Consider the following 26,015-nt stretch of genomic DNA (forward strand, 5'->3'; position numbering starts at 1 on the left):
CACAACACAACTTGGTATGGAAACTATCCTCCACCACTTCCTAATTCCACTTAGTGGAAAAAGAAGGTTGATCTGGTAAACCCCTTGAATCTTCCCAGATCCCACTGGAAAAGAATTCCATTTTGGTTCAACTCTTTTCAGAGAAAACTGTATTGAGTGTGTTAAATCCAGGTAAACATGCACTAAACCCTTAGGATTTCAATTTTAATATTCCAAATTTATCATATTATAAACTGGTTTCTTGTGAAGAGCAAAGGACAGCATATTCATATTTCTCATAAAACATATACAATTAAAATGCACCATATCTCACAGAAGTGGCAAAATTAACATGATATTCTCTAAAGTTGTCATAAATATGTGCAGGAAAAATTTGGCTAATCTGGAACCAGCTTGATGAAAGACTGAATCCTCTTTATCTGCCTTTAACTGATTCGTGCAGCCACCACAGGCACACTTGGCTTATAGGTAGGTACTGCAATAAATTCTTGTAAATTCTGATAATTTAGAGCTAAAATGCATGCCAAATAGTCCTATTAATTAGCTGAAGTTGGATAGGCCTAATTCTATGGACAACTTCAGCTGCTTAAGGCTGGTCTCTCATCGCTTCCCAGCTTAAGGATACACTAAACTAACCACCAAATCCCTCCAGTAAGGTCTGTGCTCACTGGACCGAGTCAGACTACTTTTTCCTGCAACTCAGAAGGAGCTGGTCATAGGGTTTTGTTTTGTTTCCTGTGATTCAAAGCAAGACGAACGCAGTGTTTTATGAAACTGCCTGCAGCAGAGCAGAGGAGAGCTAATCCAGATCTTAGTCTGTTTTTAAATTTATTCCTGTCTTTTGATTGAAAATATAATTCCTGTTTTAGCAAGCCCTCCTTTCCTCCTGCAGCTTCTAACATTTTGCATCAGAAACATTAGAACATTTTTAATCAAGGTTAACATGGTCCAACTGAAAAGACAGGATCCAATCCATTTTTAACATGGAGAGTAATTTTCATATCAAACATTTTAAACAGGAATACTCTGATATTGAGGTTTAACAAATAATTGTCAGGCAATGTTTCTGTAACAAAATCTCCAACAGCTCTGACCTTTGCCAGAGGCTTGTAGAAGTTCTAGAGTTCAGAGTTCCCTTTCAGACAGTGTTTGAGCCTGGGTGATGGAGCTCAGACATTGAGCCATAAAAGAGTCTCCAAACCATTTTTGAATTAATTTCCATTGTGTATAACTACCCCCCAAAGTAAACAAGTTACTCATCCTAGTTGTCTTGCATTCATAGAAATTTAAGGCTTGCATGTGTTGCAAACAACAAAAGAGATAAACAAGTAAAACAAGAAAATCAAATATATTTTTTTGTGATCATGTTTTATGCACATGTCTGCACTGGAAATATCTGGAGCAAAATTTTACCATCTCTTAAACATACCACACAAACCTAATTGTAGCATTAAGACAAAGACAATAAAAAAAAAACTCTGTTGAGAGGAAATGTTTTGTTACATTCATGAGAAATTCTGTCTCACTTCTAAAAGTCTTTTTTTTTTTTTTTTTACAGGCCACATTCATAATTCATTGATGCAAATGAATGATCCCAAGTGGTAGCATTTTATCCATGAATAAAATATGCAAATAGAGAAATAAGCATCAAGAACTACTAGGTAATTTTTATAGCATGATATATAGTGATATAAAACACCAGTGATCTGTTTAGAATGTAACTGCCATTACTGTAAGCTATTAACCTTGGCTAATAATAATAAGCCTTTTAACTTTCTAAAAGTAAACAATCAAAAAAATTAAAGCATGAATAGAAAGAAGACACTAGCAGAAGCCTTGGTATTTCTGGTCACTTTGAAGCTCATGGTTTGGTCTCCATCACTGTCGAGATAGGTTGGGTCTTCTGTTTCTTTGAAGATAAAATAAAAACAAAATTGTTCTGTTAATTTTTAGGACATTTATTTTGGATTAAAGTGATTAAGAAAGAAATCCAAAGCTCATAGTTTAAAAAATTCTAAGACTTATAGTCACTTTAATTTTAGTCTAACTGGATACCAAACAACATTTGTTCATCACAGCAGAGTTTGTTGTGATTTTCATTCTAATTTCTCCCCAACATAATATGTTGAAGCACTTGCTAAATAAACATACAATTACTTAATAATACTACAAATCCGTGTATATGTGTGAGAAAATATGACTGTATGTGGTCTTATGCAATGTTAGATGTCAATAAATGCTATAAATCCTGACCATGATAAATGTATGTCACTTAATGAGGATCTGCACTGCAAAATGAAATGTATAAGATTTCCAGAATTAAATATGTATGTTAAAATATAGTGTCAAATTAACACTCATACCCCATTTTCACCACCCTCTGAAAACCTTTCTGTGCTGAGCTTAAATCAGTTAACAATGCCAAGCTCGGATCCTTACAACCATTTACCACACCTTTATCACACTGCTAAGGAGAATTCAATTCATTTTATTTATATAGCGCTATAGAATAACCACTGGAAATCATGTGGCAAGGTAGGGAAGCTTGTATTTTTATAAATATTTGAAATTTCATGATTATGGAGGCTGACTATAAATAGGAGATGAGGAGGTCTGTTTTTGTGCTCTTTGTTATCTGAGAATTGAGCCAGAACGGAACCGCGCCGAGCCCTAGTGAGCAACTAGTACCAGTTAAGCATGGTTCGATAGTGTCTGGTGAGGTCCGGTTCAGTTGTGCCTGTCATTTACACTGAACAGTTATCTTGGTTTCCATGCTCGGACCGATCTTGGCACGATTTCAAAGGGGTAGTGTAAATGACACTTTAGTTAACACAATCAGCTAAGCTATGGTCATCTGAACTCAGCCAGCAAACATCAACAGCTAACATAGTTCAATCCAAAAGGATGTCCTTCGAAAGCAAAATAATAACGTGTGAGTGAGTGTGTGTGCCTTTGTGCTTGTGCGCATACATGTGGATGTGTGTGTTATACTGTAAATGCATGCGTATATGAAGAGAATTCATGGAGGAAAAGCTAGTAGAAGAGCAGGTATTAGATTGTGCAGGGTTTTTTTTCCATAGAAAACAAAACAATGATCAATTTAAATGGATATTTGTGTATATGGCAGTTGTACAAAATGGGGCTTATAAATATTCTAAGTAAAACAGACCATAGCAAGACTGCACAATCCAAAATTAAACAGATCACTCTAGTCACTTTAAATTAATCAAAACAAAAAGCACCGAGGTAGATCAAGGATTAATTTACAAGACTTAATTTGACAGTTGCTGGACTAGTCTGAGACATATTTATATTGTTGTGGTTGTTGGATGCATGATTATCCAAATATCTTAGAATTAAATTTTCATTATATCTGAATAGTTAAGTTAGATTTGAATTTGAGCATAAGTATTGAAAATTAAAAACAATCCACTGGACTTGGTTTCCAAGTTTGAAGATGTTTTGCTTCCCATCCAGGGTTTTTTTTTTTTCAATTCAAAATGTCAGGATTAGCATTGAGTTTGAAGTTTTCTACAGTAGCCCATCAAAGCCTATAAAACTTCAAACTCAACCCAATTCAAAAACTTTGAAAACAATTGAACTGATCTGATCTGTTTTTCACAGTTTTTACAATGACTCTTCAAAGAAGCTTTGGTGTAATTAAGTATGTTGGCGCTTCTTGGGAACCATAGTTACAGTACGCTATATAGTTTTGTCATTTTGTTGTAACTTAGGTTGCAACATATCTCTGGTGGGTAGCTACATTGTAGTGAAGATTAATTTAATGAACACATTGTAGCCTAGCTCACTACATTATCTAAGTTGCTTCCTCAACACTGTGGCTGTTTCTCAATTCACAAGAAATTGAGTACGGACTTGTGTCCTCTCCAAGTATGTTCTTGAAAAAAACACAAGAAAGTATGGACTTTGGGAGAATGCGAGCACGCAACATAAATATAGGTCAATTGGAACAGAAGCACACTATTGACGTCACCACATGCTCGCTCGTCTGGAGCTGCATTTCACCTCCTGTTATTAATAGCCTCTAGATAATAATACTTTTTTTTCCATTTAGTGGGAGAATAATAATTAACACAGTCAGATAAACACAAATCAAATAACATTTTGCTAAATAAAACATAAAAATCTCCACCAGAGCCAGCTGTACTTCACACACGGCCATGCCGAGAGAGGGATACCGCAGATGGGCTAACGTTAGCCCTGGCTGCGGTTAGACTCGGAGGACCAGTGGTTGCAGCAAACCTCTCAACATCGGAACCTTTTTTGTGATTATGTACTAAATTAGTAAATGGGCCATATAGTGACGCTTAAAAGCATAATGTTCTCAAAAAATCTTAAAACGTACTTTTATAGAACGACGGTAATATAAAATAGAACTTCCACTGAAAGCTGCTGCTGCCGCAGTGCATGCTGGGACCGCTGTCAATCTTGAGAACGGACAAGTCTGCTCTTATGCATACTCTGTAAAGAGGGAGGGGCGAGAACAACATCAACGGCTGTAAAGAGGAGGGGGGTGAGGACAACATCCACTGCTGGCTAGCTCAATTGGTAAGTTATCCATCCTGCAGGGGGAAGAATGCTGGTGGGAATGAGCTGCCAGTGTGGTTCTTGTCTAAGGACCCACACTGGGCCCTTAGGCCTTAGGCCAGAAGAACCTTCACACTAATGCCTGCTTTTAGGAGTGATTAGGGTGTTGGGCTTAGAAGGTTCGGAGTTTGAGCCCCACTCCCACAGACCCCTGAGCAAAGACCCTTACCCCCACACAGCTACCCAAAGGGATGGTTCAAATGCAGAGAGTTCATTTCGTTGCTCTGTACTTGTGACAGTGTAATGACAATAAAACTCTAAAAAACACCTGGGAACTTTGTGGCGTGTTCTTGTTATTTGGAACAGTACTAGGTCTGAGGCTGATGACACTTCACCACAAGTACACATATTGAGAAATGTATAGGAGCACTATTGACAGCTTGCTGTTTTTTGCTGTATCAAGCTCAAACCTCATTGTTTTCTTGGGCAAGACACCTCACCCACATTGCTTAATAGTGGTCAAAAGGCCAATGGGTGCCTATACACAGCTGTGGCTATAATAGGACTTACCACCATCAGTGTTTAAATGTGTGTATACATAGGTTACAGCATCTATACTAGTGTAGCATCAAAAGTAAACAAATCACCAAATCGAATTATATTCGTCACCTAGCCTGGAGCAGCACCCCACCAAGGCAAAATATCAGTTTCAGTTCAGCCTTTTCAAAGGGGGTAAAGTATCAGAGGATGTGGTGTCTGAGGCCTTGTTGTTATCTCTGCAGTCTACCAGTGTAAGATAAATTCAACTAGGGGTGCAACAATAAAACATAAAAGCAGGTGCAAATTTTCGAATATGAAATATAATAATGATAGACAAACCTTCTTTGATTTGTTGGAGAATCTGAAGCAGCTGAAAGAAAAAAGGTTAATTGAAACACCAAAATGTAACTGAAGATGCAAAGTATCAATGAATAGAGGATTATCTCACCACTCAAAGATGACAAGCGTGCTACAGAGCATCACAGTTCCCAGGATCTTCAGTATAATATGGAGTCCAATCACTGGAACATCTGTAACAGTATAGCCTGCTTAGCTTTTCTGCTATTACTTTAGATAATTATATATTAAACATGCTCAACATTTCTTGACATATGCCAGCACAGCTCCACCCAGTTACTTAATGACACCAAACCTGATGGACTGCTAGATGCTTAGATGTTTTTAGGAGCATCTGAGGAAGATGGGACACACATTAACTTTATTACTATACTTTACTACAGAGCAGCATAGCTCCCAAGATCTTCAGTATAATATGGAGCCCAAAGACTGGATCATCTGTAACAATGACTTTAGATAATTATAAAATCTGTTTCTTCTATTTTCATTGCTTTTTTTTAAGAGCAATCATTGAGAAATGTTTTGTAAAAATCATCCAAAAATATTCTCATCTATAACCCTGGATGGAAGAAGCATTCCCTGTGAACAATCAGTGTTCTCCATTAACATTTATTACTTCAAAATTATAAGTACAGCACTGCAGTGTGTGGCCAATGTTTACTTCCTGGTTCCTGATCCAACAACATGAAAGGTTCCTAGGTTGCTTAAACAGAGGGCCATTTTTTTGTATTTTATGTTGGCAAAAGAGCAGGTGCATCCAAACATGGAAGCCAGGAAGACAAGTAGACCCGAAATAATCTCAACATTACATAAGAAGGCTCTGCATCCATCAAAAATATTTGGAGGTCGTTTACTGCGGCTGAATCGTCTTCATTAATCATCTTGAATTTAGCTGCGTTAAATCCTTCTCTCTTTTCATTTAACAACCCAAATGACACTCTTTGAGGGATATGACTTGTAGGCATTCATCTTATGTGTTGTTCCAAAAGTGCCAAGGTATCATTATTACTAATGGCTCCTTTTAATAATTAAAAAAATAATAATAATAAAGAAATTCTTACTTGAGAAAAATAAAGGTTAAACCTGAACCACAAACACATTTTATCAAAGTAAAAGAACAATATGAACCAAAGAGTTTGTTGAAGACTGACCTTTAACACTAAGAAAGATGACGGAAGATCTCTGAGTCCCCAGATCATTTGTAGCCTCACAGTAATACTCTCCTCCCTCAGTATCATTGAAGCTGTAAACCTGCCCCACAGATACATTAAAGGCTCCATGTTTGCTGTTCCAGAACCAGGTGAAGCTGGCAGGAGGCTTGGCTCTGCTGGAGCAGCTCAGCTCCACCCAGCTACCTGCTGACACCAAACCTGATGGACTGATGGATGCTGAGGTATCTTTAGGAGCATCTGAGGAAAATGGGACACACATTAACTTTATTGATCAGAAACAGCTGAACCATGACGTGCTGACATGATCACTAACATGCAACACTAAGAGTAAACTTTGTCTCTTCTGTCTTGCTTCCTCCTTTCGCAGGATATCTGGCAAAACAGATGATTTTGTATCCATCATGTGTGTCTGACAGAGTGATGGTCTCCTGGATTTTAGTTGTTAAGGTTCCATCTGTGTTTTTCTCTGTTCGTCCCTCAGAGTCTTGTTGGAGATTCCAGGTGAGTTCAGGAGGTGAGTGTGGACAGGGAGTCAAAGCTGAGCAGCTTATAGTGACAGACTGATGCTCCTTCAGATCACCAACAGAGATATTAATGCTGGGACTCCAAGGAGAATCTGGGAGTTCACATCAGACAGACAGTTTAGTAAGTAAAGCAAACCTAAAGCATTTACAATAAAGGCTCAACTGTTTACACTTGTTTCTGAGTGTAACCTAAAAGAAATACAGTATATACACTATATGACCGTTTGTATTCGTAAAATGGTTTGTACTAAAGATAATAAAGAATTTCCATTAAATTTAAAATAAAGCTGATAGAAAAATCTTTAGTTTATTTTAGTTTATTTTACTTTTAACTGTCTGTTTGTCACAAGCTTGTGTTTGCTACAAGCCACCTGGGAGACACCCCATTTTAATGGGTATCTTTAAGAAAAGCTTTTTTCTTGCTACTCTTACATCAAGGCCAGATTTGTTCCCTCCATTTCAACACTTTAACACTTGCACAGTGCTCCTTGTGATGTTTAAATTTGTTTATCCAAACCTGCCTGGTGTGTTCCCTCATGATCTGTGCCTTAAACTGAACTCTGAGGCTATCACAGAGCAGTCAGATAGAAATGGAGACTTGAGTACACACAGGTGGATTATTTTTATCATCATCATCAGTCATGTAGGTCACAGTTGGATCATTCAAAGATCCTCACTTAACTTCAGCAATTAATGGGCTCTATGCATAACTCCACATTTTCTTGAACTAAAGGCAGCTCTTTTGTTTCCTGTCTTTCTCTACTGGATGAACTGATTAATCCAGATGTGCCTGACCTCAGTAACCATGGCCAGACACACCTGGATTAATCAGATAATCCAGTAATAAAAGAAAGGAAACAGAAGATGTAAGTTTCAGATGTAAGTTTGAAATATCCTGCAGTGCAACATTTCATTTGATGTCATAACTTGTAAAAAAGAAAAATCCTCTTACCTTTTACTTCTATATCGAGAGGATCATCACAAGCTGTTGCTCTGAATGGCCAGTTCTCAATCCTGAAGCGGTATTTGTCTGTATAACTGGTGTTTAAATCGGGAAATAGAGTGGTGCAGTTTTTCTCTTTCAAATTTCCAATGATATTCAGTGAATATGAGTTATTTAACCCACTGCTGTTGAAGACATCTCCATCTATAGGTAAAATTTTGTGACCACCTTTGATCCAAACTCCATAGATAGTTCTATTGCTGTTATATCTTGTATCCTTTGTATCATAGATACACAGGATTTCCAAACAAGATCCACTTAGAGCTTCAATCTTCTTTGGTGTAGTGATTCTGACGACTGGTTTTATACTACCACAATCAGCAAAAGTACCTGTAAAAACAGACAAATTATTAACTTGATCCTCAGAAACTTCACGATCCACAAACTCCAGTTCAGCTGCAGGCTATTATAATATTTTAGACTAGAAACTATTCACGTTAACCATCCATCAGTCTTCTCCGACCTCATCTTTGTCAGGGTCGTGGTGGGGTCGGTGCCTATCTCTGGCAGTCTATGGGCGGGGGGTGAGGTAAAGTTTGTTACATGGCAAAATAGATACAAACAAACATTAACACACACTCACACCTAAGGACAATTTAGAGAAGCCAATTAACCTAACAGTCATTATTTTGGACTGTAGGAGGAAGCTGGAATACCCGAAGAGAACACATGCATGCATGGGGTGAACATGCAAACTCTATGCAGAAGCACCCTGGGCCAGGAATCAAACCCAGAAGATTCTTGCTGAAAGGGAACAGTGCTTCCCACTGCAACACCGTGCAGCCTCATGATTCAAGTTTTGTTGGTATGTAAATAAAAGGATGTGAACAAACAGCTCACCTGGAAGAGAGAAGACGCTCAGTAACAAGTTTACTGTCAGCATGCTCTCAGACAGAGCTGCCATCAGACTCAGACGATCCTTCATTTCTTAGACTGTAAAAACTTTCAGAAAAAGAGTTCCTTTTTAAATAAAGTCACATTTAGATAATGCCTTAGTCTCTTTATCCGTTACTTCAAGTAATATATTCTAATCTTTTTAATCATTTAGCACTTTTCCAGAGGTTGTTGAACTACAATTTTAACATAGTTTTTACACTAAAGGTCACAATGAATGTACAATTAATAACTTCTTACCTAATGAAGCTTTATATCAAGAGGTGTATCAGTTGGTGATCAGGAGATCTGAAGAGCAACTTCTCTGTTTTAAAGCTGGTATTGTGTGGAAACCAGCCACATTTGTTGTTCCTTTTCTGTGAGAGGATGTTGCTTCAAGAATTTGCATTGAGACTGTTTTGACGGGTTTATTACAATAACTCCCTTACTGATGTATGCTGTGTTCTGAATACCAGCTGAAATAAAAGAAGAAACAGTTGGGGCAATTTACATGAAAGATGTATTTGTTTTCTCCGGTTTTGACAGTCATTGTATTTGTTAACTGATCATTAATGTTTTTACATTTACCTAAGGTGGTATTCATATATTCTTTCTGTTAATAATTTCTGGACATAATTATCTAAAACTACTTTCATTGATTGTGATTTTTATATAGGCATTCAACATTGCCGCGTATAAAGACTGCTAAAGCACTTAAAGAAATAAATAGAGCCCATGGAGTTTAATACTTTTGCTTGGCACATAGCAGCTTTATTAAGAACTGCACAGTATCAAACATAGACATTTCTTTTTTAACAAATATCGCCTTCATCCCAATGACTGCCTTGTAGTGAATAAAACCTCTATTAAATGAAACAACAAACCAAATGTAGACATAAAAGCAGTCAGCAAATTGTATTATTAGTGGAAGGCTGCAGTGGAAGGTGCCATTATCTCTGCACCAATAGCATTTTTAAGAAAGCTTTTTCATGTCAACCTACATTGCAAGGTTAAAACCCCTTATGTTTAGACATAAATGGCTGTCTGCTGACCTTTTTGTCAGTAGTCAGTACATTTCTGCTCTACAGGTTATAAACTAACAACTTTACATCGTATCAAACTATTATTTCTTCAGTCTTTTTGCATAACAATGTATTACAAAATAGTTACACAAAACTGAGAGGTATGCTCACCTTTATGAGACACTACACATCTGCTTTGTAGCTTCCTCATAAACTATAGATTTTTCTTGTTTTTATTTATGATCCTAGTTTGCTTTTTCGGCCATTTGAGGACTTTATATAATTGTAAACTAAAGAATCAGACCACTTACTTTGTAACTAACTAGGAGGCCAGAGTTAATGAGTCTCTCGAGAAATAGCATTTCAGTTTCTTTTGTGAAAGTTAGTAACAATTAGGGATGGGATTCTAAAACTGGTTCCTGTTCAGAACCGGTTCTGTATGATCCAATTCCATGGCATCATTTGGCAGCTCACTTAATGCTTCTCTTAACGATTCCAGGCAGCACCAGAGCCGCTCTGGGTAGCACGACTTACGTCACATTTGTTACGCAAGTTACACACACGGCATTCAGTAAGCAAGTACGACGTGACCGGGCGTAAGTCTAGAAAAGCAAAACAAAAAAAATGGCGTCCCATCGGGTGAGGTGATCGAAAGTTTGGGTTCATTTTAAGGAATAGAAAGATGGCAACAAGGCGCTTTGCAATCATTGCAAAGTGGCAATTACATCCGTGGGAGGAAATACATCCAACATGCAGAAACACCTGCATACACGACATATATTTTAACCAAACCATAATCCTACACAATAAAACCAAAATTTTCATTCTTTAAATGTGTGATCATAATATATAGATAGAAACTGAAAATACTGTTTGTGCAGTGAAGCCTTTATTTAGCCACATTAAAGAGAACTTCAGAAACATACAGGTACAATCAGGCTATGCTAAAAAGATCTGTATCGTAAATTATTCTGCACCCTTGTTTATGTTCATTGCTTCAAATCTGATCCACTCAGTTCACCAAAACTATGAATTTATTCATTGAACGCATTCATGCACAACACTAGCCATGTTATGCCTGGGCTGCTGTCATCAATGACTTCTCTTACTGTTGTTACAGTTGGGCCTGTTTTTCAGTGCTTAGTCCTGTTTGTCTCCTAGCCATAGCTATTATTAGAATAGAATAGAATAGAATAGAATAGAATAGAATAGAATAGAATAGAATAGAATAGAATAGAATAGAATAGAATAGAATAGAAAATCCCTTTATTGTCCCCTTTATTTGGTGTTTACACCAGCAAAAAGATTGGCTCAGCTTTTAAGTTCACAGCCCTCTCTTTCAACCCTTTTAACACAGGACTTAGTTCAGAACTCATCTTCTTACCTGTTTCTTTCCTAGACAACCACCTATGGAGTTTGTTTATTGAAACCTCCAGCAGAACATGGCTGCTCACTCTGATGCTGGTTGTTTCTTACTGTTTAAAATATATATTTTTTTACTCTCCACTGTCACAGCATGAATCATCCATTTAACGATTGCTGTAGAGTCAACGACAGAATGCAAATAAAAGTCTGCTGTCACCAAAAGCTCATCCAGGAGTAGTGAATCCTGAAAAGTCTATGTCTGAAGGCAAACAGTTTTGTTTCCCTAGATAGAAAATGTTTAACCAGTGTATGTATGATCTGATTTTATTGTCTTGTTAAAGTGTCATAGGGTGAAATGTGTTATTAATTGAGGTTTTATAAATAAACTGAATTGATTTGACTGAATAATTCTAACTTTTGGGGGAGTTCCAGTTTAAATTTCTACACTAAGGTTGGAAATTTTAGCTTCTGAGTACAGCTGACATCAAGAATCTTTCCAGTGCAGACTAATGTTGATCACTTAATCACAAAATACAGTTTTGGGAACCCTTGCCTCCATGAATGGAATCACAAGCTGATTTATATACTTAGAATTGGGATCACCTTGAAAGGTTATACCGGTCTAATCATCGGTATCACTCAAGATCTTTAGAAGGTTTGAAAACAAGTGCTACCAGGACCTTCTGCCCTCTGAGGATTGGCCCTGTAAACTCCCTACTGAAATGACAATAAGACATACAAGTTTAGTTGGCAAAAGATGAACATTTAATTTTTCCTTTTGATTTGGTTTGGTGGTTCAAAACGTGAAATAATTTTTTTTAACCTACAGTACTATAAATGGAGAATTTGATCATGTCAGCCCTGTTTATAGTTCCAAAATTATTTAAGACACAATCAGATTGGAGATTAAATAAAAATGTTCATCATGTAATTAACATGAAGCTGGGGGCTCATCAATAGAGGAGAACATGAACATGATGAAGATTTTTTTTATTATTACCAAGTAGTATATATGCCTATTTTTTGACTTGCTTTTATATATAGATAACGAATAAAAACAATTTCATATGGTCTTATTTCCCGGAAACAAAAAAACATGGAACATGAAATAACTTTTACTTTGATGATATATGCTTAATTTTGCTCTATTTTGAAAGACTAGACTTTAAGAAAAGATTGTTCCCCTTTCTTTAGCTGTGTCATGGGTGTCCTTTAACAAATTCCTCTCAGTCATCCATTGGTTTATATGGTTAATGTGTTGATTAAATTCTGGTAAAAATTACATTCTTATGAAGTTTCATAATGTAGCTGGCTACTGACTGAATATTGGCAGAGGAAGCTACTGAATTGAAGATCTTAAATCTGTGCAATGTGAGCTAATCTCCATTCTTTGTCACTACCCTTGTAAGAAAATAAGTTGTTAAACAGTTTTAATGAAAACTCTAAGTTTGTTAACCATGAAATCAGGGAGTTTTCTGTTGTACAAAGAAAGCTTACTCAACCTCAGTGTCTATTACAACATTTTCCCTCAAACTAACCTGGTAAGATACAGGTTTTTCTCAATAAGCTTGGAGTGTCATCTGTCTCCGCCATCCTTAAAGCCAATTAATTTCCTGAGTCGGTCAGAAGGGTTTTGTCATAGTTCTGTACAAACAAAAAAAATCTGTCAGTAGGTCTGTTAGACACATTGGATGTTAAAAACACAAATATGACATGTATTTTTTAAATGGATCAAATTAAAGAATGAGCAGCATCAATTCACAGAGAATTAAATATTTTTACCAAGAGGGTCCTCTGATTGCATAAACTGCAGATGTCCTTTCAAATTCAGAAAGTTGTCTTTATGAGCACTACCAATCCATCACATACATCTACAACCTTATCCGTGCTCACATTTTCAGCATTACATAGACTTCTTAACCGGTATTTAACAGAACTTGATATCTGTGAGGGAACATTGATGTGTGATAACAGCATAATATAAAACAACTGAACAGTCAAACGGCCACTTAGGGTTTTATTGTGTAATGGAAGATAGAATCAAAATGAGAAGGTCCCCCATGAGATGATGCACAGGTCCTCACTGTTTAAACAATGTTTTTATACAGGTGCGCCCCTACCCAATGAGAATTTCACCTAAATTGAATGCATTGTTCCAGTACCTTTCAAGCAGCAAACAAATTTCTCCCCGTCATGTTTTTGTGGTTACAACCGCTTAAGGCAGGCCGATAGGGTATTTGTTAGTTTGACTGAATAAGTAACGATCCAGTCAAGCTGATGAAATTCAAAATGGTCACTTAAACTGTGTAAACATTTCTAGGTATTTTTCTATCTGACATTATATATATATATATATATATATATATATATATATATATATATATATATATATATATATATATATATATATATATATATATATATATATATATATATATATATATATATATATATATATATATATATATATATATATATATATATACGCTTTCTGCCCTCAAGAAAGTAATTTAGGGACTGCCTAGGAATGTGATTTTGACCAGGAATAATCCTATTTTAGTGACCTACAAATGTAGCAAATTGAATCTTCTCCTTTACCCTTCTCCAGTGATTTTTCTCTTTCTTTTAACCATTTTATCAAATATTTTGTTTAATTTTGCATTAAAATCTCTAGTTTCAGTGTTCTGAAATAGGCAGACTTCCTCCTTCCTGTTGTCATGGTGACTCATCACATCCATGCTCTACTGATAATGGCTTTTCCAAGTGAACCTAGTCAGAGTTGATTAGTCTCAGAACTCAAACCAGCAGTTGTAAATAAGTAATACTGTATGAAATTTACTGTATAAATAACCAAAAATAATTTTCATTGACGAATGACTTATTAATAAATGAACATTCCCTATAAATAATCAATCTTCCTCATCAACAATGCCGTAGTCAAGTTAGGGTTGCCAAAAGCAGAGCTTAGAATTTAATATTATGTTGAAAAAGCAGCCACCTGCAAACATGGAATTCAGAGAGGGATGTGAACCAAAACTAGTCTCAACATTACCTAAGAAGTCTCAGCATCCTTCAAAAGTATTTGCAAAACAAGTTGCTTTTGCTTAATCGTCTTCATTGGCCAATTCGGAATATGACTTTGCTACCTTCTCCTCTCTTTTGACTTCACAACCCTAAGGACACTCTGAAGGGGGGACTAAATGATTTTTTGCATGTAGTTCCAATTTTGAACACTGGGTGTCATTATTACTTATTGAATTTTAACTGCTTCAGACGTGTCAGGCTGTGGCAAAGCTAGGAACAAGTCTACTGAGAGAAGTTTTGAGTTATTTACAGATCATGAAAGAGTGAAGTCTAAGCTTTCCAATGATGTCAGACTTTTTATAATAAAAGAAGGAATATAGAGGATATGACCATTTGAATGTCAGCACTCTGCAAAGAGTATCAAGGAGAAAAATCAGCAGCTTAATCACCCTTAACATAATAGCTGAAATAAATATTGAAACACATGGAAAAAAAAACCTCTGAAAACAGCTGAATAAAGCGTACAATGCCCTGTTTGCATGACTTTTGTGAGAGTTAACAGGAACTGATTGCTGTTGTTGTGCAACTTTATTATATTTATTGCCTTCCCTAGTAGGGATGGAAAATATGTTATTTAATCAGATATTATTTGGACTGTCATATATTGTTTGGGAACATACACCCTCTGCCTGTGTGTTAGAATTACAAATTAAAGTGAATCCAGCTCAAATCTTTGTCATACATCATTCTGTACATATATGTACATTTTCATCACAACTTCCTTTCAAAATATACGATTTTATTAATGAAAAAGATCATGACTAAAAACTTGTGAACCTCAACTAAACTAAGCTACAATGGACAGAATGATGAACACGGTTGAAAAGCATAATCATGATGCAATGACGTCACAGTTTAGCATGGATTTTATGTTTAAAAACCAAAGTTTGTCTTGAAGATTTGGAAATGTGATCAAACAAGCTTTTAGCTTATTTAGAGCAATTGGAATGTTTTCAAAACAATTCACAATGCAAATCCAAGAGGTTAATAAAACATTATTTGGCCAAATAATATTTTATTCAATTATTTTCTTAATCAAAAACCTTTAGTTGATTGATTCTTAGCCTCCTTTGATATGAGAAAACACATGAACGTTAAGATATATCAGTGTTTAAACCCTTAGTGAAATAAAGCTTGTTTTAGCTTTATAAACAATAGCTCACGTGTGTTACTGTAGCATTGCTTACCATGCAATACATGTTGTTAATTTTGTTGTTACTCAACAGTAAACACATGAAATGATCAAAATCCTCAAAAGACATCTTGTTTAACTGGAGAATCTGCCCTTAAGTGTACCAGACATGTTTTCTGCAGGGCTCACAGGTTCACAGCAGGGGTTTTCCTTTGTTCCTGCCACACATCAGGGGTGCTCTCCTCCTCCACTCTCTTCATCTCTTCAAGAATCTACAGTTCCACCAACTCAAAGAGGAATATTTTTGGCTCTGAAATGACAACCATCATGACTTAGCCTTGGTCAGTCTGGAGATCTGGACCTTGGGCCTAGGGTTTATATTATAGCCCCATGGAAGCTTTGGGGAAAGAAAGGAAGATTCTGTGTGGTTTTTCTGTCCTAAAACACCATGGGGACAAAAGGTGCACCTCTGAGGTCTTTTAGAGTGGGCTGGGTATGGGTTGAAGAATCTTGGAAAGAAGAGCAGCAATGTGGGTCAAAACTGCACCCTCTACCCTACTGAACACGTAAATATGAAACATGGGCATCAGTCCTCAATGTCCAAAATCATTAACAAGGTTTAGAGCCCAACACTATTGTAATGAAGCCCATCCAGTGTAGGAAAGTGAACCAACTGGCTGGGGGCATATTATTATTAAATTTAATTATCTCAGCTGTCCAGTAGAAAGCCAGAAACATCAAGGTCCATTGTGAAGCCCCATTCCGACATGAACTGTCTTCACTGGTGCACTCCTCCACACAGGTCTTCTCTAGTCAGGTTTCTGGACTGTCGCTGAGAAACACAGAGTTTGAGCTGGTTAAGTCATGCCAGAACCTTTTTACCTTTGTATGCTTCTTCCAGAGCCACTCCTTGTTTATCCTGGCTGTGTGCTTTGGGTCATATCATTTTGGAAGACACAACCTCAACCCATCTTCAATGCTCTAACTAAGGAAAGGAAGTTGATCCCCAAAATCCCGCAATTCATGGCCCCTTTCAGTTCAGTGCAGTTGCCCTCTCAAGTGTGCATAGAAAACACCCCCAAAGCATGATGCTGCCACCCCCATGCTTCACAGTAGGGATGGTGTTCTTTAGATGGTACTCATCCTTTTTTCCTGCAAACACGGTTAGTTGAATTATGACCAATATTTTGGTCTAATCTGACCACATGACTTTCTCCACTGACTCCTCTGGATCATCCAACAGATCATTGGCAAATGTAGTTCTGGGCTGATTTATCACCTGAGGTAAGATCTTGTCTGAGGGAGATTGACAGTCATGTTTAACTTCATCAATGTTCTAATGATTGCTGCAACAGTGGACCTTTTTCACCAAGCTGCTTGGCAATTACAGTAGCCATTTCCATCCTTATGGAGGTGTACAGTTTTGTCTCTAGTAGATCTGGACAGCTCAGGTCTTGGCCATGTTAGTTGGATTCGATTTTGTAGGGTGGGCAGGTGTCTTTAAGCAGCTAACGACCACTATCAGGTCTTTGAGGGTCAGAATTTTAGCTGATAGACAGGCGTTCAAACACTTATTTGCAGCTGTATCATAAACATAAATAGTTTAAAAATTATATATTGTGGTGTTTTGATTGTTTTTTATGTCTCTCATATTGGTTACGTACCTACGATGACAATTTCAGACCCCTTCATAATTTTTAAGTGGGGAAACTGGCACAGAGCAGGGTGTTAAATACCTATTTTCCTCACTGTATGTGTAGAGTGCAAGGTAAGAAAAAAACAGGTAAGAACACAAAACAGAATAGTAGCAGATAAGCTGACAAAAAAGCTTTCATTCAGTAGATCATTTTAAGCCGACCATACAGTGTGCGATATTTTCAAACGTTGCAAAGATCACAGCTCTCAATGTATGTTCTCTCACTGTGTGACGCACTGATGCGAGGTTACAACAGCCTACATGTTTGATTTTCTCCTAACCTTATGATTCTAGATTGTGAGGTGGTTGTGACAGGCCGATCGCCCCTTGTTACCCCTATACACTACACAACGCATGACGCATGATCAGGCTGAAGGTCGGCCCGATCGAACATATTCATGTACGACTGGAGAATTTGCCTGAAAAGGACAAAAAGTGTATGCCTGGAATTACACATAACATAGAAGTTATGTCATCACCCCATATTAAATGCTTTCCAGAAGCACCCATACACTTAACATATCAGTGGACTTTTGTCTAAACAAGACATCTTTATCACATTCTTCTACTTATCTGTACTCTTCACTTCTTGCTTAAAGGAATAGTACACCCAAAACATGATTAGCCTTCATTTTCTACTCACCCCCATGCTGAACAACACTCTGGAGTACTTTTTTGATATCTCAAATGCATCTGGAGATCTGGGAGGCTTCTTGCTGTCTGCTGACATTCAAATAATGGAGGTCTATGGTGCCCGAGACAGAAAGGTCCATAAAAGTCCACAAAAAACGTTTCAATATTCCTCCATACTGCTCGTCCAATGTATTCCAAGTGTCCTGAGTGGGTAGCATCCAGAATTTACTCGAAACAAAGTCATTTAGAATGTTTTTAGAGCATAAACAGTAGTGTATAGGATTTCCTGAAAGCGCGCACATGCGCGATCACGACGCTACGGAAGCCGGCAGACCAAACCAGCGCATTCAGCTCGGCAAAGAACTCATGCTCTTCCTCAACACTGAAGTCCTCAGACATTTTTCTTTCATTGTTTCTTTCTTTGCACAGGTAAACGGCACATTTCTTCTTCTACGCTTGCATTACTGGCAGAGCAGACGCTGAATGCGCACTTTCATCTGGTTTGGTCTGCCGGCTTCCGTAGCGTCGTGATCGCGCATGTGCGCGCTTTTAGGAAATCCTATACACTACTGTTTATGCTCTAAAAACATTCTAAATGACTTTGTTTCGAGTAAATTCTGGATGCTACCCACTCAGGACACTTGGAATACATTGGACGACCAGTATGGAGGAATATTGACACGTTTTTTGTGGACTTTTATGGACCTTTCTGTCTCGGGCACCATAGACCTCCATTATTTGAATGTCAGCAGACAGCAAGAAACCTTCCAGATCTCCAGATGCATTTGAGATATCAAAAAAGTACTCCAGGGTGTTGTTCAGCATGGGGGTGAGTAGAAAATGAAGGCTAATGTTTTGGGTGTACTATTCCTTTAATTTCAATATACAAGGAGGAGTTGAACAGGGAGATGTGGCAGAGCAGAGAAGAGAAAAGAGAAGAAGAAGTGATACAGAGAGAGAAGCATACCAGCCAACAAGATAAAGGTTCTCAAATCTTCCTTTTGATTTAGGGGATAAAACTACTGATCCACTCAGTTAAAACTGTTCTAGTACCCACTCGCAAAGACTAAGCAATAATAAAAGCTTTCTTTAGGAGTGCAACACAGGGCATGGTAAGCCCTTTATTCGCTGATAGGCTGGTTTGTTTCCGGATCCACAAAATGTATGAAAGTGAGACAGCTTATGAAATAACGTGCACAAAACTGATCATCCAATCATACCAATGGAACTTAAAAGGAGATGTGTGGATGCATTTCTAAAGCAGTCTTTAATTTCAGTTCCCTTTGTTTGCACAAGCATGTTTTGTGCCAAGGCAAATAAACTTTAAGCAATCTGTAATTTAGATCTGTGTACAAATAGCCGATTGCAATAACTTCTGGAGTTCATGAAATTGTTTGTTTAAAATACATTTAAAAATGCAATAAAACATTGAAATATTAGTTGGTGATCAAATAATTACAGCTAAAAAAATAAACCTACATATTTGAAGATGATGAACAATGGGAAGCCAAATCTTGAAATCTTAGAAGAGCTAGTTTACATATGGAGAAGACGGAATGATAAACATTAAGAGGAAGTTATGAAACATCACAACTCTGGCGGCCAGACATGAAACTTTTCACTTGGAGCAATATACTGGAATTCATGTGCAGAAACCAAATGGACACCAGATGAAATGAAACGTTATCGTTTTCCTTTGCTTGCTGCCTGGTGTCTCTGGACCCGTTCTAGCTTGTTTTCTGTCTCCTGTGTCTATCTGCAGGCAGCCTGTGCTTCCTGTTTTGGAGGCAGTGCAGTGCTGTCTGGCCACAGAGCTGCAGTAGAGTGTGCCAATGAAAATGCAGAAGGAAACAGCGGCACCCAGCTGGAGCTCTGCAAGGCGAGGGAACGCAGATAAAAGGGGGCAATGGTTATTGTGGTCAGATACAGAGAGCTTTCCTGTCCCTGGGCTCTGATACTGTGGAGAAAATAGTTCCCTGTCAATGACAGTCCATATGCTGGAACCATTTAACAGGAAAACAAAAATATTCAGCACAGAAAATTACTTGGAAACATCTGATGTAAGATTTCAGCCATCAGAAAAAGTGGAATAAAAAGAATAACTAACTATTAATTTAGATATATTAAATTACTGATTACAAAAACTTAAACAGAGGAATAATTATTTTCAATTAATAATCTTATCATTAGTTCAAAACACAGCATTGCAATCAGGGGAGTAAGATTAGTAAGGAAGAAGTACATTGTTGAAATCCTTGCCCTGTTGTAAAACAAAAACGGCAATCCATAATAGGTTTACTGATGGAGTCACAATAATTTTTTAATTCAATTGTAACATTTAAAAGAGACCATGATGCAACATACATGTCAGTCCCTATAAGAATCCCCAGGGTATGAAAAAGAAACAACCCACAGCTTGAAAGATCGTACATGATACTAAACAAAGTGTATGTTCCTTTAAATCAAGACTAAAAACACATTTGTTTAAGATTGCCTTCGACTGTTCTAGTTAAACGCTTCAACTGAAACATCATTAGTTCAACTTTTTTTATTTTCTTTAGTCCAACTGTTTTTAATGTTATTTTTTGTTGTGCTTTACAAATACATTTGCCTTGCCTTGCCTTGCCTTGCCTTGCCTTGCCTTGCCTTGTTTATTCATTGCAAACTTTTGCATAAATCCCAGACTAATCTGAAATGGTTGTTCAATTTGATCTAACATATTTCAAATGTTTTATTTCTCAAGATCATTTTTAGAACTGTATTTACCCAGTCCAAACCAAATGAACCTCTTCATTTAATGCCAATTTGCCTTTGGGTCCCTTTGACTGATTAATTTAGCAACGGAATTCTGGAATTTCTACCAAACAGTCAGTTTTCACATGGACAAATTAACGTCACTCAAAATTTCTTGAAGATGCTGACCTCTGCTCTGGTAACCTAACAGTGAACCTTGAATATTTTTCATCTCTCCTTCCATCTGTGTCGTGATCGAGACCATTTACCTTAGTCACCTTTAATTTTAGCTTTTTTTAATGTTGCTCTGACTGTAAATATGGACCTCCTATAGGAATTTGCGATTTTTGAAAATCATCAGTCTGCCTGATTTCAATGGTTAGTTGTTGATGTTTTTTTTTTATTATTTGCTATTTCTAAGATTTTATGCTTGTTTTTTGTATATTTGTGACCCTTTGTACCCACTAAAAACAGAAAGTCAGAGTATATGGTACATGTAGAAAAATGCTCTAGATACATTAGTTTTAGAAGTTCTTATGCAGTAGTTTTTTTACCATTGATTTTATAATAAAAAATAAAAGGAGAACAACAAACTGCTGGGAAAAAAAAGAAAAAACATCATGGGTGAATAATGAAGTTCATGCTTGTACTCATTATGGTGTTCTTGTTCCATCATTCTAGTATTTTATACAAGCTTCTGAATCCTAAGAAAACAACAGTGAAGCTGGAACTTCTAAAAGGAAAGATGAGTATACTTGAGACTTTTAGTTTTAAAGCATGTAAAGTTTTACCTCACTCTATTGATCAGATTAAATGTATTAGAATGCTATGTTTAGATAACAGAAAGAAAAGAGGCATTTCCACATCTTTCTTCTGGTGGCTTATGGTAATTTTCAGCCTGTGAACGCTCACATTTTCTCTTTTGTGCAGCGTGATGGGTTCTTGTTACTAAATGACTTAGGGCCGCAAAATGAAAACGATGGTAAAAAAAAAAATAGGCTGCAGTCCCAAGTTAATAACCCAACATAACAACACCTCGGGGAGTCGGTGACGGGTCCTGGGCGGATAGTTATGCTTGTGGTAATATGAATTCTTTGACAATAGCTAACACTCAGCCATAGAGAGAGCTCTCAATGCTGTGGTATGAAATTGATATTTCTCTTGGGGAAGTTGGCTGTGGATGCTGAAGAGCTTCTGACAGTGACAGCTTTAGAAAATGAGCACCAGGTGGCATATAAAAGCAATCAATGAAACGAAAAGTGTTGGATATAAGATATCTTACCTCTTACTATGAATGCAAGCCTTTCTATTAGCAACACTGACTTTCTCCCTGCTGAAGGCTGACGGCTTATTCTGCCAGCTTTCATTTTCTACAGCAAAAAGTCTGAGTGTCAACAATGGGTGGTGAGGTTGCTTGAGGACCCGGATTCAGAGACGAGTGAAGAGATGAGAGATGCAGAGATGAGTTCATGAGGCAGACATCCAAAAAGAAAAAATACAAAATATAAGGAAGCAAAAAGCTTCAGGGGAAAACGTGGGGAGCCAGAGTAGAGGAAATAACAATTAAAAACAACAAGGGACCAGTACTGAGTGAATGCAGAGGTGGAGTATTTAAGGGGAACAGAACAAAGGATGGGCTAATGATCCGAATAAAGATTCTTTCAATCGTTGCACGCAGCTACTGCTCACACTATACGACTAAACCTAAGGGCTTAGTCATACAGTGTGAGCTCAGAGCTAACGATTTATGTTCGGCCAGACGCTCTGATGCGAACTACCTGCTCACACTGTACGACTAAAAACCACATCGGACTCTGCTCCGCAGTGAGATGGAACTGCTACTGTATGACTCGAAGCCAAACAAATAGAAGAGGAATATGTAGCTCACTAGAGTGAAACGCGTTGTCTTGGCAATTTTGTGCAATTTTGTGCTGAAAGCCCTAAAAAGAAAAGGCGACGGCGAAGTAAAAAAGACATGGCTGAGCAAACATGGCTACTATGGTCTGTCAATTTTACAGACAGAACTCCATTTCACTCAATACACCCCCACCATGCTTCTGCACTTACATCTGAGAGGAAGAAGAAAAAGAAGAATCCTTTGCGCATGCGCACTGAGCGGAAGAAAAATCAAACATGTTTGATTTTTTTCCGACCTCACGATTTCTGATCTGGAGGTGGTTGTGAGAGGCAGACCAAACCAGCGCATTCAGCTCGGCAAAGAACTCATGCTCTTCCTCAACACTGAAGTCCTCAGACATTTTTCTTTCGTTGTTTCTTTCTTTGCACAGGTAAACAGCATATTTCTTCTTCTACGCTTGCATTATTGGCAGAGCAGATGCTGAATGCGCACTTTCATCTGGCTTGGTCTGCCGGCTTCCGTAGCATCGTGAGCGCGCATGTGCGCGCTTTCAGGAAATCCTATACACTACTGTTTATGCTCTAAAAACATTCTAAATGACTTCGTTTCGAGTAAATTCTGGATGCTACCCACTCAGGACACTTGGAATACATTGGACGAGCAGTATGGAGGAATATTGACACGTTTTTTGTGGACTTTTATGGACCTTTCTGTCTCGGTCACCATAGACCTCCATTATTTGAATGTCAGCAGACAGCAAGAAGCCTCCCAGATCTCCAGATGCATTTGAGATATCAAAAAAGTACTCCAGGGTGTTGTTCAGCATGGGGGTGAGTAGAAAATGAAGGCTAATCATGTTTTGGGTGTACTATTCCTTTAAGGAGCAGGTATGAGTGGAACTAACTAGAAGGAAGCCAAGGGGAAAGAAAACAATCACAAGGGGGAAACGGGGAGTAACTAAAGACTGCTTGAATATAATGGAAAACCAAAGAACAAAACAGAACAACTGATAACAAAGAACTAAAAACTCAGAGTCACTAATGAGGAGAACCATAACACAGAGTCTCTCATCTCATTGTTGAGGCAACCTAGAATCTGTCCACTTTGAATACCGCCTGTTTTATTGCTACAGTATCTAAGCCTAAATGGTTGGAATAGTTGAGTAGCTTGATGTTTTGCGCCTTTTGTGTTTTCACAAGCAGCTTTGCTAATATAATACATCAGCTCCATGTCCCGGCTCTGTCCAAGAAACACAGATAAGAGTCCAGCAACAACAAACATTTTCCTCAGTCAATCACAGACTAAACAATGGCCAGAGACGAGGCAGGTTGTCATCGGCTGGTGGCTACCAGCAGCAGCCGAACTTGTCGTCTAGATTCCTGAAGCTCTGAGGAATGTCTGGCTTCCATGCCAGCCGCATACCTCCTCCGTGCCGCTGATTTTTCCTTGTTTTCGTTATTAGGCAGGTATTTTTTTCTGATTGTATCTCCTCTTGACCTAAAAAAAAAAAGGAGCGCAGAGGTTAACTGTTATCACAAGAGATTAGATTCAAAATGTCGCAGTTCTGATTAGTAAAACAATCCTCCAGAAAAAGCTTGATCAACATCCACTCCTTAACAGGGGTCAAAGAGGTGTGTGGTCACCAATCAGCCTTACTTTGCTTTGTCTGTATATTACATACCAACCAAATTTGAAAGCAAAACAAGGTGGATGGGAAAAGTATAGTGAGATATAATGTTTAAATTTTGCTTCTAGTTGATTCTGACCTCCTCTTTTCTGTTTATATTTGCTGAATAGCTAGATTTGGGATTTATATATATCTTTCATTTAACATTTTATTTAACTAGGGAAAAAAAGAGCCAAGAGGAAAATCAGCTTACACAAAGGTTTTTGACTGTTTCTCTGACTTTCCAAGCATTATATAATTTCTGTTTTCTTTTTGCTTTGTTTTGTACAGTTTTTTTATCTGAAGTATACTACGCCTCTGTCTCAGTGACAATGGCTTCAGGTAGATCACATTTTTTCAAAAGTATAATAGTTTGATAACACTAGGTCTTTTTTAGCTGCAAACAGTTTGAAGTAGAAATTTATTCTTGTAATAAATTTAAATTTATTCAGAAATTACAGGTTGGATTAATGACAGCCAGGATTTGACTTTGTTTCCTGCTACTTTGAGATCCATATAAGCAATTTTTTTTTTTGACAATCTGCTTTGTTTTTCCTGACTGAAAGCTAACCTAAACTCTTAAATACATTAATTATTAATGAAATAAATTCTTAAAAATCTTTATTTGATGTTATTTCTTATCAACGTAAGCAACGCGATCTAACTTTACAGGTGTTCTCCGTTTCATCAGTATGATTTAGTGTTTTGAGCATCATGACAATTTGCAATTTGACTCTACTTAATGAAAGACACAAATATTGCAAAAGTAACCAAACATGTTTTAAAATAAAGATTTAAACGGTTAATGATTGAACAATCTGAGAAGAAGCTAATCGGAGTTATTTTTTCATAAAAAGCTTTAAAAAAACTCAATTTTCCAAGTCCTGATATACGTCTTCTTGTCCTTTAAATTCCTTTAAAGTCTGAAGCAACTTTGATCCAATTTACTGTCTTTGTGAAAACCATTTTGTCTGAGTTTTTTTAGATTAGATATTTATAACTCATTGCTTGAGAATCGCTTTATGGAAAGAAGTCATGCAACAGAAAAGAGAAGGTTACAGTATAAAGGATGATTCAAAGCCCCAATGCAGTGGGGTTGACCTGTTCGCTGATTGAACCAACAGATATTTTACAGTACAGATTCCCCAAAGAAAAACCACTGAAACCTTCCTAGGCATGATTTTTGTCTGTTGGACAGTGAGAAATACATTAAAGTTTAGCTGGACACACAGCTGGTTGCAGATGCATAGTTTTAGTTTCAGTACAGTAAAAGTTCTATAAAATAAAGCTGTAAAAGTTTGGGTAGTCTATAAATTCCGCTACAGTTCTCTGTGCAATGGCACAACACGTGGTCTCCAGATTTGGATGTGATGTTCACAGCCAAAATTCTTTACAAATTAGCCCCACAGTGCTGTCACCTTATATCCATTGGGGTGACGAGAAAATCCATCTGCTGACATGTGCTCATGTATATCGTTCCAATGCAAACATCTTCACAACAACCCTGGGTTTGCAGAAGGAAATTTTTACAACAATCCATAGGTAATATCTAAGTAAAATACAACAAACTAAAAAAATGCTATAAACATCATGAAGGATTATAGATTACAGAATAAGAGTCTATTTGTTTGATTGCACACAGATACTCAACTGAAATTGGAGGAAGATATTGAAAACATTTGACAAAGTTAAGCATTAATGCCTTTTTGTGCCATATTAAAGAGCCATGAACTTACATTTCACAATGAGATCTCCAAGGAGCACCTAATATCCCACCTACATCTGCCCCTTAAACCCAATAAATCAATC

General features: G+C 37.3%; 1 protein-coding gene across 2 annotated transcripts; it reads right to left on the minus strand.

Moving 5' to 3' along the window:
• Nucleotides 1–1,395: 1,395 nt before the first annotated feature.
• Nucleotides 1,396–15,985, minus strand: LOC119796929 (sialic acid-binding Ig-like lectin 12). Of its 2 annotated transcripts, XM_038305706.1 has the most exons (10): nt 15,810–15,985; nt 12,943–13,048; nt 9,279–9,493; nt 8,985–9,086; nt 8,094–8,474; nt 6,931–7,233; nt 6,597–6,854; nt 5,537–5,618; nt 5,428–5,458; nt 1,396–1,909 (listed from the first exon to the last, which is right to left on the minus strand). In XM_038305706.1, exons 4-10 carry the CDS (start codon nt 9,067–9,069, stop codon nt 1,862–1,864), a joined length of 1,188 nt encoding a protein of 395 aa, XP_038161634.1. In that variant the 5' UTR covers nt 9,070–9,086; nt 9,279–9,493; nt 12,943–13,048; nt 15,810–15,985; the 3' UTR covers nt 1,396–1,861. The 2 variants fall into 2 exon arrangements, with proteins under 2 accessions (XP_038161634.1, XP_038161635.1); XM_038305707.1 differs by lacking the exons at nt 12,943–13,048; nt 15,810–15,985 and adding an exon at nt 14,457–14,475.
• Between the last annotated feature and the right edge of the window lie 10,030 nt (nt 15,986–26,015).

This window comes from Cyprinodon tularosa, unplaced genomic scaffold, assembly GCF_016077235.1.
Source record: "Cyprinodon tularosa strain WSP-4 unplaced genomic scaffold, ASM1607723v1 ctg561, whole genome shotgun sequence".
In the NCBI taxonomy this organism is placed as follows: domain Eukaryota; kingdom Metazoa; phylum Chordata; class Actinopteri; order Cyprinodontiformes; family Cyprinodontidae; genus Cyprinodon; species Cyprinodon tularosa.

Coding starts and splice junctions, on each gene's coding strand:
- LOC119796929 (XM_038305706.1), bottom strand. CDS start 9,069: ATGAAGGATCGTCTGAGTCTGATGGCAGCTCTGTCTGAGAGCATGCTG. Junction 5,459..5,536: donor ACGCTTGTCATCTTTGAGTG/GTGAGATAATCC, acceptor TTTTTCTTTCAG/CTGCTTCAGATTCTCCAACA. Junction 1,910..5,427: donor TCTCCAACAAATCAAAGAAG/GTTTGTCTATCA, acceptor TTATCTTCAAAG/AAACAGAAGACCCAACCTAT.